Genomic DNA, 12,411 nt, shown 5'->3' with positions numbered 1-12,411 from the left:
TTGATAAATTTAAGAAAACTAGAATCCTATCAAGCATGTTTTCTGACCACACTGCTATAAGACTAAAAGTCAACTTTTAGAGAAAAGCTTCAAAACACATATAGACCTGTGAAAGCTAAACACTATGCTATTGAACAATGAATGGATTGCTGAAGAAATTGAAAAGGAAATTAAAAAAATATGTGAAGACAAATGAAAATGAAAACACAATGATCCAAAACCTATGGGATGCAGCAAAAGCAGTTCTAAAATGGACACTTACAGCAATACAAGCTTACCTCAGGAAACAAGAAAAATCTCAAATAAGAAATCTAGTCTCAAATCTAAAGGAGCTAGAAAAAGAAAAACAAATAAAACCTAAAGCTAACAGAAAAAAAGAACTTATAAAGGTCAGAGTGGAAATAAATGAAATAGAGACTAAAAAACAATAGAAAAGATCAATGAAACTAAGAGTTGGTTCTTTGAAAAGATAAACAAAATTGATAAACCTCTAGCCAGATTCATTAAGGAGAAAAAGAAAGTGGGCCCAAATCGATAAAATCAGAAATAAAAAAGAAGTTACAACCTGCACCACAGAACTACAAAGAGTCATGATACTACTACAACTATGGGCAATACAAAATGGGCAACTTAGAAGAAGCGGACAAATTCCTAAAACTCTTACATGACTTCTCAAGACTCAATCAGGAAGAAATACAAATATGGACAGATCAATTACCAGAAATGAAAATGAATCAATAATTTAAAAAAAATTCCAAACAAGCAAAAGTTCAGGATCAGAAGGCTTCACAGGTGATTTCCACCAAACATTTAGAGAAGAGTCAACACCTATCCTTCTCAAACTATTCTAAAAATGTGCAGAGGAAGGAACACTATCAAACTCATTCTGTGAGGTCAGCATCACCTTGCCACCCAAACCAGACAGAGATACCACAAAAAATAAATTACAGGCCAAGATCACTGATGAACATAGATGCAAAATCCTCAACAAAACACTAGCTCTAACTGACTCTAACAATACATTAAAAGGATGATATACTACATAACATAACAATACATATAAAAGGATGATATACTACATAACATAACTACATAACTGACTACATAACAATACATTAAAAGGATGATATACATTAAGTGAAGTTTATCCCAGGATGTTAGGATTTTTCAATATCTGCAAATCAATAAATATGATACACCACATTAACCAACTGAAGCATAAAAGCCATCAGTTTAGTACAGTCGCTCAGTCGTGTCCGACTCTTTGCGACCCCATGAATCGCAGCACGCCAGGCCTCCCTGTCCATCACCAACTCCCGGAGTTCACTCAGACTCACATCCTTCAAGTCAGTGATGCCATCCAGCCATCTCATCCTCTGTCGTCTCCTTTTCCTCTTGCCCCCAATCCCTCCCAGCATCAGAGTCTTTTCCAGTGAGTCAACTCTTTGCATGAGGTGGCCAAAGTACTGGAGTTTCAGCTTTAGCGTCATTCCTTCCAAAGAAATCCCAGGGCTGATCTCCTTCAGAATGGACTGGGTGGATCTCCTTGCAGTCCAAGGGACTCTCAAGAGTCTTCTCCAACACCACAGTTCAAAAGCATCAATTCTTCGGTGCTCAGCCTTCTTCACTGTCCAACTCTGACATCCATACATGACCACTGGAAAAACCATAGCCTTGACTAGCCATATAATCATCTAAATAGATGCAGAAAAACTTTTTCATAAACTTCAACATCTATTAATGATATTGAAAATGGGCATAGAGATAACACACTTCAACATAATAAAGGCCATATATGTCAAGTCCACAGCTAAGATCATACTCAAAAGTGAAAAGCTGAAAACATTTTTTTTAAAATTAGGAATAAGATAAGAATGTCCACTCTTACCATGTTTATTCAACACAGTGCTAGAAGTCCTACCCACAGAAATCAGCAGGGAAACAGATATTAAAAAATCCAAACTGGAAAGAAGTAAAACTGTCACTGTTTGCAGATGATATGATACTATATATAAAAAATCCTGAAGACAGACACCACCCAAAATCTGTTAAGAGTTCATCAATGAATACAACAAAATTTCAGGATACAAAATTAATACACAAAAATCTGCTGCATTTCCACACACTAATCACAAACTATCAGAAAGAGAAACTAAGGAAACAATCCCATTTACAATTGCACAAAAAAGAATAAAATACCAAGGAATAAACCTACCTAAGGAAGAAAAAGTCCTGTGTTTGGAAAATTATGAGACACTGATGAAGGAAATTGAAGACCACATAAACAGATGTAAAGGTATACCATGTTCATAGATTGGAAGAACTAATAATCTTAAAATGACCATGCTACCCAAGGCAATCCACAGGTTCAATGTAATTTCTATCAAATGACCAATGGCATTTTTCATAGAACTTAAAAAATTTTTTAAATTTGTATGGAAGTACAAAAGACAACAAAGCAGCCAAACAATCTCGAGAAAGAACAGAGCTGGAGAAATTGTGCTCCCTGACCTCAGACTATACCATTAAGCTACAGTAATCAAGAAGATGGTACTGGCAAAAAAAAAAAACAGACACACAGATCACACAGATCTCTGTTCTCTGGCACAGAACAGAGATCCCAGAAATAAACCCATACACTGATGGTCGATTACTTAGGATAAATTTTAGGAGGCAAGAACACACAGTGAAGAAAAGACAGTCTCTTAAATAAGTGGCAATGAGAAAGCTGGATAGCTACATATAAAAGAATAAAATTAGAACATTCTCTAACATCAGGTAGAAAACATAAACTCAAAATGGATTAAAGGCCTAAATGTAAGACCAGAAACCATAAAACTCCTGGAAGAACACACAGGCAGAAGACTCCCAACAGAAATTGTAGCAGTGTTTTTTGGATCTGTCTCCTAAAAAAAGGCAACAAAAGCAAAAATAAACAAATGGAACCTAATGAAAGTTAAAAGCTCCTGCACATGAAAGGAAAACACTGACACAATAAAAAGACAGCCTACTGAGTGGGAGAAGACATCTGCAAATACATGATCAATAAGGGGCTAATATCCAAAAATATATAAACAGCTCAAATATCAAAAAACAAAGAAAAAAAAAAAGCCCAGCAACCTGATTAAAAAAGGGGAAGAATATCTGAACAGACAATTTTCCAAAGAAAAGATCAGATGGCCAATGATCAGGGAAATGTCGGTTAAAACCACAATGAGATATTACCTCACACTTGTCTGGCTGTCATCAAAAAGAACACAGATAACAAATGTTGGTGAGGATGTGGAAAAAAAAGAACCCTCATACACTGTTGGTAAGAATGTACATTGGTGCAGCTATTGTGGAAAACAGTATGGAGGTTTCCCAAAAAACTAAAAATAGAGAACTACCACATGACCCAGCAATTCCACTCCTGGGTATATATTTGAAAAAAGAAACAAAAACACTCAATCAAAAAGATACATGCACCCCAAGGTTTATAGCAGCATTATATACAACTGCCAAGATACGGAAGGAACCTAAGTGTCCATTAACAGAAGAATGGATAAAGAAGATGTAGTGTACACACACACATACACAATGAAATACTACTCAGCCATAAAAAGAATGAAATTTTGCCAAATGCAATGATATGCATTGACTTGGAGCATATTATACTAAGCGAAGTAAGTTAGAGAAAGACAAATACTGTATAATATCACATGTGGAATCGAAAAAATAAACTAGTGAATATAATAAAAAAGAAATAAAATCACAGATACAGAGAACAAATTAGTGGTTCCCAATGGGGCAAGGGAAGGAGGGGCAAGTCGGAGAAGGGATTAAACTACACATAAAATAAATAAATTATAAGGATATATTATACAGAATACAGCCATTATTTTATAATAACTACAAATGAAGTGAGAGAATAAATTTCCCTTGCTTCAAGCCACCCTGTGTATAGCACTTTGTTATAACAGCACTAGGAAACTAACACAGTATTGAGTCCTGAAACAGAAATGAAGCATTTTGGCTCATCCCATACCACATATTTCACTATGGCTGAATAATAGCGGGTGGATTTCAATCTTGTTTAACAGGGATCTTCCAAGAACACATTTTAGTAGTGCATAAGTGAGGGATGGCCACCTGATGCAAAGAGCTGACTCATTTGAAAAGACCCTGATGCTGGGAAAGATTTGAGGGCAGGAGGAGAAGGGGACGACAGAGGATGAGATGGTTGGATGGCATCACTGACTCAATGGACGTGAATTTGGGTAGGCTCTGGGAGTTGGTGAGGGACAGGGAGGCCTGGTGTGCTGCAGTTCATGGGGTCGCAAGGAGTCGGACATGACTGAGCGACTGAACTGAAGTGAGGGATGAGGGGCCTTCCCAGGTCACACTAGTAGTAAAGAACCCACCTGCCAATGCAGGAGATTTAAGAGACATGGGTTTGATCCCTGGGTCAGAAAGATCCCCTGGAGGAGGGAATAGCTACCCACTCCAGTATTCTTGTCTGGAGAATCCCATGGACAGAGAAGCCTGGCAGGCTGCAGTCCACAGAGTTGCACACAGTCAGACACGACTGAAATGAGTTAGCACGCATGCACACAGTAAGGGATGACGCTTACAAGTGACCAAATCGTAACTAAAACAAGGTTTAACTAGCTACAAAGGTCAGCAGAGGGTGAGTTACCCATTAGTGCATCCTGATTAGATGCACTATCGATAAGAACGATAGGGCTCATATGAGGGCAGCTCTGGAGTAACTGAAGGCAGGACTCAGCATCTGCTTTTCCATCTTGCTCTTCCTGTATATTAACTTCGTAGTTTGCTCTAGCTGTCTTTAGCTAGCAGGTGAAAACATGACTGCTTTTCTCCAAGTTCTCTCTTTTATAGAGCTGAAGCACCTGAAGAAAGACTATTTCCATTCTCTGGGTCCTCAAGTCCAAAGAGCCCAGAGGGAACCATTTGAGTGGCCTGAGCCGGGTTGTCTGTCCATTCCTGAACTACCTGTTGGAGCTCCATGGCCAGGCAGGTACCAGAGAGAGGGAACGACGGAGACAAGCTAATGAAGAATAGCTCTGGTTTCTTTCCTTGATAAAATAGTTTTACTTTTTTTCAGTTTACTCCAAAATCTGATTAAAATGCTAAAATGAAGTGAGCAACGAGGAGCTGAGAAGTAATTTTTAAAGGCAGATACAGATATAATTGGAAGGATAAACAATAGTAACAGATAAATGATCAATACACGTAATACATTGATAAAGAACTTTAATGAGAGACTTCCTTGATGGTCCAGTGGCTAAGACTCCATGCTCCCAATGCAGGGGGCTCAGGTTCAATCCCTGGTCAAGGAATTACATCCCACATGCCACGACCAAGAGTTTGCACATTGCAACTAAAACCCAGCACAGCCAAATAAACAGATAAATATTACAAAGAATTACACTTTGGTGTGTTCTTAATAAAAAAAAAAAATTTAACGAAGAGCCAATAAGCACATGAACTGGATGCTTTAATGTATGTAATTAAATAAAACAATTTTTGCAGTTGGAATTATCAAAAAAAAATTATCTATTTGAAACAAAAGAATATAAGAAATTAGCAACCATTTTTATCTGAAGATTTAAAGAAGCTTTTATCTTTGGGTAGTAAAGGCACTATATTTCATCGGCAATAAACGTGTGACTGTATTGTGTGAGCAGGGCACTGAAGTGCCATGAGAGAATTAAATTCAATATATAACCTGTAACTTTCTTAGACACAGAAATTATTACTTACCGTAGCACTGGGGTTTCTATCAGCTCGAATTTGTTCAAAAGAATTTATTTTATGGGTACTCATTTCATCAGTGTCAGCAACGATATAATGTCTAGGAGAATAAGCATTGGACAGGTTCTCCAGCAGCCTTAGGATCTCAGTGGTATGCCCACCTGGAAAAAATATTGGAAGGCCTAAGATGAAGAAACTTGTAATGGACATATCCATCTGATGATGTTATCCTACTGCTAAGTTTTGTGCATTTCTCAAAATACAGAAGGAATATATGGAAACAATAATCTGTGCCCCTGTAGAAATATTATTTCTATATGGGGGAAGAGGATAATATAAAAATAACATCAGTACCAGCAGTAAGTCATGCTACTGTTCTAGCTGAAGAAGGTACACAGAAGTATAAGACACTGTACTGTGTGTGCTCAGTGGCTCAGTGGTGTCCAACTCTTTGCGACCCCATGGACTACAGTCCATCAGGCTCCTCTGTCCGTGGGATTGTCTCAGGAAAGAATACTGGAGAGAGTTAGCATTTCCTTCTCTAGGGGACCTTCCTGACGCAGGGATCAAAACTGTGTCTCAAGTCTCCTGCATTGCAGGCAGATTCTTGGCCACTGTGTCACTTGGGAAGCCTGGTATAAGACACAGGTCCTGTTATCAAGAAGTCTGATGGGAGAGGGGCAAGACACGCACAGGTATATAAAGAGTGACGCAAGACAGCAAAAAACATTAAAATGAGGGGGACGGGCAAGCAAACTGTTATGAAAAGCAATGCCCTCAGCATAGAGAAGATCCCTGGTAAAGGCTGAGATGACTTAAAAGTGAAGCTAATGGGCAGACAGGTATAGGGATGCCAGTGGGTGGGGTGGGTGTTCAAGGCTTGGTGGGAACACTGGGAAGAAAGATGAGGGTGAAGTAAGGTCAGCAAAGTAGGTTGGAAAATGGGAAGCAGCTGCTGAAGGCTTCCATGTTGTGAAGTAATATTAGGCAGGCATGAGCACTGATGGACAGGGAGGCCTGGCGTGCTGCGATTCATGGGGTCGAAAAGAGTCAGACACGACTGAACTCAACTGAACTGAACTGATGAGCACTGACTGCTAGTGCTCAGATCTTTCTAAGGAAGACTTTTGTTCAACACCTCCTAACAGAGGTCTCAGCTCTCTGCAGGTCTTCAAATATTTACCAAACTTCATCCAACCACTGTGTGTTCAATTTCTGAAATTGTACAATCTCCAAAATTTTAACACTTTAATTTTAAAACCATGAATTTAAAAATCAACTGTGTTCATTAAGGTTTCTTTCAGGGGAAAAAAAAATCAAAAGAACATTTATTTATCTCATTAACTATATGCCAATTAAGCAAGACAATTGAACTTCTTAAGAATGAGCCCTATCTTATCTATTTAATTGCACAATCCCTTGGCCTCAGCCAGGTTGGTGTCTTTAACATTCTCTGTGTTCATCTTATTTGTTACCTCTTCTTTGCTTCTGGTCATGCTACAAAGCATAGACTTCCCTGGTGGTTCAGACGGTAAAGCGTCTGTCTACAATGCGGGAGACCCGGGTTTGATCCCTGGGTGGGGAAGATCCCCTGGAGAAGGAAATGGCAATCCACTCCAGGACTATTGCCTGGAAAATCCCATGGACAGAGGAGCTTGGTAGGCTACAGTCCATGGGGTCAAAAAGAGTCGGACACAACCGAGCGGCTTCACTAGTGACTCACTATGCTACAAAGCTCCCCCTGCCCCACCTCCCTGTTGTAAGAAAGCTTTCAATAGTGATACAAACAAACAAGTAGGATAATCAAACAAATTAAGTATGTGTTTTCTTGAAGCACATATATATTCTTATAGTAGAAAGGGAAAGATTACTCTCTAGATCCCAGAAGGAATTAGATATAGAAATAGTCAGCACAGAGTAAATATAAAGGGAATTAGAATCATACTGGAACTTAATAACTTGTCACCCATTTTCTTCTGTGAAAGTGAATGAAAGTGTTAGCTGCTCAGTCCTGTTTGACTCTTTGTGACCCCATGGACTGTAGCCCAACAGGCACCTCTGTCAATAAGTTGTCATCCATCTTCTTATGCAAGTAATTCACACATCTCATACTCATCTTAGAATTTTTGTTTTTAACTTTGAAAAAGTGTGGTAGTTTGCAAAGTAGGTACTTATTTTCACAGCTAGAACAATTAAGGATAAAACCTAATATACATAACATCTTCCACTGCAGTTAAGACTTTATTTTACCTACTTTCATGGTCTTTTTCCCTTTTTCTTTAAAGGAAAGCTTCACTGAATACATTCTTTGAAAATTTAAGCTTGTTACTGAATCAAGTCATTAAAATGATGGGCTTTGTCTTCCATTTTACTCTTTCAATAAGATTTATTCTTTGGGAATGAAATCCTCTCAGTTCTATCTTAAGATGAACCCAGAATGCAATCACTTCTAACTTCCTTTGCAAGCATCCTGCTCCAAACCACACCTCTCTTGCATGGATTATGACTGTAGCTTCCTGGTCTATTGCCCTCACTGTCCTTGTCTATTTAAGTATCCACTATAGTCTATTCTCAACACAGCCTCTATAGTGATCCTACTAAAAAGAGTTGATCAAATTATTTATCTCTATTCAAAACCCTCCAAGGGCTCCCCTTCTCATATGGAATAAAAGACTTTTTGTAAGCTCTTGGGCCTCATCTACTTCTTCCCCACCTTACGCAGTCTACTCCAGCCACTCTGGCCTCCTTGCTGTTGGGTATCTGTCATCTCCCCAAGGAGGCTTTCCCTGACAATTCTATCTAAAATACAACTTCCTTTCTCTACTTCATAGTATTTATTGCCTCTAACTAACTATTCAGTCTATTCATTTTTTCTGTTTTGGTCTCCCCCACCCTAGCCCCAATAGACGGTAAACACCATGATAGCAAGGGCTTTTATTTTGTTACTGCTGTACCTCCAATGACAGACAATTTAATATTACATCTAAAATTGTCTAAGCAGGTCACATGTCTTTGAAACATATGCTATTTCAAAGACAAATAATAATTTTGATTGGTATTCTTTAAACAAGTGATACTTTATGGTAAGATTAAGCATTTTTTGGTACTCAGGGTAAACAAGGAAAATGCCTTCCCATCCTAAATTTTGGACATGAACTATTAAATTATTTATCTAACTACAAATCTTTCTTTGGTTTGGATGACTTTTGGAGGTCCTTGACTCTTCATACCCTCAATGGTTTGAATGACAGAGGGCACCACCTGCCTGACAAATTCTCAATTTTAGTTTTGGTTCCCAGTCTGCCAAATCTAATGATGTTAAGTGAATGGCTTGAACATCCATTCTTCCATCCATCTGCTCAAGCCAGAAACCCAGACATGACTCTTGAGCCCACCTTCCCATCACCCTCCACTTCCAATCCACAATTCTAGTGATTTTTATCTCGTAAATCTCACTTAAATGCATATACTTTTCTCCATCCCCTCACTCTTCAACCCCCCCAGTCAGGCTGTCATTTGTCACCTGAAATGTTCAAAAGTCCTACTTGTCTCCCTACCTCAGTCTTTGCAAGACATTCTCTTGACAATGCAGGCTGAATGGTCTTTGTGAAAGCTCAGATGCAACTGGGTCACTCTTCATTTAAAAATTCTTTAAAAGATCCCATTGCTACTAGGACTATCAAAAGTCATCACTTATTAAATGCATTACTATGTGCCAAGCACTTTGCTAAGCACTTTACCACCACATTTACTCTCTCAGCTCTTCCTAACTCACGTTTTTCAAAGTGGAAACAGAAGGTTCAATGAGGTTAACTAATTTGCCCAAGATCACCAAATTAGTAAGTTGCAGAGATGTCATTTAACTCTGGTATTATGTTAACTTAGAGGTAAGTGATCCTAATGACTACATGGTAGGATGCAGTGGAGTAGTGTCGCTTTCTCTATGTGTGTGTGTTTGGGGGGTGTTAAAATACCCTCTCCAATTGTTACCTCCCCACATCCAACTCACTGCAGGAGTGCTCTCTCACGTCTGGCCATCCGAAGTGCCATGGCTTTCTTTACACAGCTTTCCAGACCTCAAAGACCCAGCTCCCCCTTGTCTGGCTAATTCTTAGTCTTCTTTCAAGTATCTGTTTAGACATCACTTCTTCCAGGAAGCCTCCTGCCTCAGGTTCAGATAAAGTGATGCCCAGTGTGAACTTACATAGCAGGTTCTACTTTCCAGGTTACAGCACTTTTCTCATTGCGCCAAGGATCCATTCTGTTTTTTGTTTTGTTAGTTTTTCTATATTCTCCATTTCGCTCACAGCTGTTCCCTCACACCTTTCAGTGCGTGGGACATAGCACTTCATGACAAGTAGTGTTAATCAGTTTTGTTATTTTCAGGGCTTAGTTTACTGCCTGCCCTCTCTCCCATGGCTCAAAACACATTAAGTGAATAAAGTAATGAATTACAGGTGAACATAGGTTTAGAACACTTGCTAATACTATAAACATTAATCTTTCTGGATGCAATTTTCTGGCATTTCTATATGTACACAGTGTGGGTGTGTATGGCTGTCAGAGCTGTCCATTTAAAGTTGTAAGCGCGTACAGAGCTGGCCGATTCCCTTTAGATGGCATTATCTGACTGTACAGATTGTTGTTCATTCCCTGACACAACATCCTAAGGTGTGTATTGTTCTCCTGTTAGTAGGTAATTGCTCCTACACTCGCAGATTTTGTATATGTATACTTAAAAATGCGACGATTCGGTTTGTCTTGTTTTTCATGCAGTAACTGTGATTCCTAAATTAAATCCCAAATGTCTAGATTAATAATGCAAAATAACAATATTTATTCAGGGAAATTTCATGTTGCATCAACAGGCTTCTGTGTCATCTTTGGTAACTGATACTTACTTTGTTAGAAAAATATACGCTACAGAAAAGTTTATTACAGACAAGTGTAAATTACCCATTTGTCAATAAACGCGCGGCCTGAGGCACATTGGCAACAAACCAGCGTTTTGCCCAGGTTGGGCAGACGAGCCAATCATGCACACAAACTACAAATCTCAGCATTCAAAGCTGCAGAAAGTCCTACTGGCGCTGCCGAAGAGCGCCGCGATGGACTCTGGGTTTTGTAGTTCCCGACCCTAGCCCGCCAGTCAAGGCCCGTATGCTCACCAGATCCAGCCACCACCAAGAGGCTGAGAGACCGCCGAGGCACAGGAGCGCGAGGACTCAGGACGACCCACAGCCGTACTGCCAGCAGCAGCAAGGCCAGGGCTCCTGCAGCCGCAGCGAGGATAAGGGCACCACCCATTCAAAGAAAATACGCATGCGTGCTATCCCGGTGCCGGCCGCAGGAGCGGTCAGAGTTCAAAACTACGGGCTCTCCGGAGACTCAAACTCGAAGAGTGGGCGTCTTGGTGGGCGTGGCTTGCTTGAGGTGGGAGGAGTTCAAGGCCAGAGGCGGAAGCCCGGGCTCAGACCGCTCCGCTGGCTTCCGGCGGGGGGTGGGGGGCGGGTTTCTGCTAACCTACAAGCCAGTGCATAAACTGAAATTCACGGATTAACGCCCTGGAGAAGTTTGGTTGCAGCTCATGAGAATGTCAGAACACCTGTGCGCCCTAAAGAACCCCGGAGCGCCCAAGTTAGCAGGTGTTCCAGCTTTACCAACTTTGTGACTTCCACCTGAGGCCAATGGCATACATCGCCGTTTTTCTTTATGAAACGCCGAGAGAAATGTTTCTGTTGCACATGCGCAGCTACTGAAAGTGTTTGCCAGTTAAAGGTACCTTGGTACAGAAAGTTGAATTTAGGGTCTTCGTATTTCTCCTCTTTCCCAACACTCAGGCTTTTCACTTTTCTAGACGTTTTCACAGATCTCGAACAGTGTGACCTGAGTAGGTGATCACCTCAGGTTACACCGTGATCCTGAGAGGAGTGGACGCTCAGGGGTTCAAGGTGGCGGGCCAGAGATCACATCGTCCTATTCAGTTAATTTTACCATAAAGGCAACACCTATCCTATCTCAGTTTTGCTTAATTTTGTGTTTACTTAATTCCCATTACAGCAATATAAAAATACTGAGAGAAACCCCTTCACCCCACGTGTAATTTGCCTTCAGTCCCCCGTGGACTTGTAGGTTAGATAGGACAAGTGTACAGAGGAGTAAACAAGTCCAGAAAGGTTAAACAGCTTGCTCAAGTGAGACAGTGGCAGATCTCGATTTAGACAGTGGAAATCCCAACTCCTGCTGCATAGGAGTTTACATTGTATATTCCTTTGCTAGGTCTTCTGTGATTGCTCAGATGGTAAAGAATCTGCCTGCAATGCATTAGACCTGGGTTCCATCCCTGGATCCTGGATCAGGAAGATCCTCTGGAGAAGGAAATGGCAACCCACTCCAGTATTCTTGCCTGGAGAACTCTATGGACAGAGGAGCCTGGTGGGCTACAGTCCACAGGATCACAAAGAGTAGGACACAACTGAGCAACATTTTCACACATTCCTTTGCTAAATTCAAACTTGCTTAGATCCTAGAACAGTGTTGTTAAAAATGTGATTTCTAGGGTACAGTAGGGAGCTACTGAAACAGAATCTCCAGGGGAGAGGCCTAAGACCAACTCATCTAACCAATCCATCTATTTGTATCAGCAGGCAAGTT

General features: G+C 40.3%; 1 protein-coding gene across 1 annotated transcript in view; it reads right to left on the bottom strand.

The window, feature by feature from the left end:
* Positions 1 to 11,461, bottom strand: part of ALG14 (ALG14, UDP-N-acetylglucosaminyltransferase subunit) — a 98,441-nt gene extending 86,980 nt beyond the window's left edge. The window contains exons 1-2 of the mRNA XM_027536443.1: positions 10,926 to 11,461; positions 5,767 to 5,918 (exon numbers count right to left, since the gene is read on the bottom strand). Of these exons, the coding sequence (XP_027392244.1) occupies positions 5,767 to 5,918; positions 10,926 to 11,064 (291 nt within the window). The 5' untranslated portion in view covers positions 11,065 to 11,461. The remainder of the gene's footprint in view (positions 1 to 5,766; positions 5,919 to 10,925) is intronic.
* Positions 11,462 to 12,411: the final 950 nt, after the last annotated feature.

Source organism: Bos indicus x Bos taurus, chromosome 3 (genome assembly GCF_003369695.1).
Source record: "Bos indicus x Bos taurus breed Angus x Brahman F1 hybrid chromosome 3, Bos_hybrid_MaternalHap_v2.0, whole genome shotgun sequence".
In the NCBI taxonomy this organism is placed as follows: domain Eukaryota; kingdom Metazoa; phylum Chordata; class Mammalia; order Artiodactyla; family Bovidae; genus Bos; species Bos indicus x Bos taurus.
Note: the sequence above shows the minus strand (reverse complement) of the source record. Positions and strands in the feature narration are given on the sequence as shown.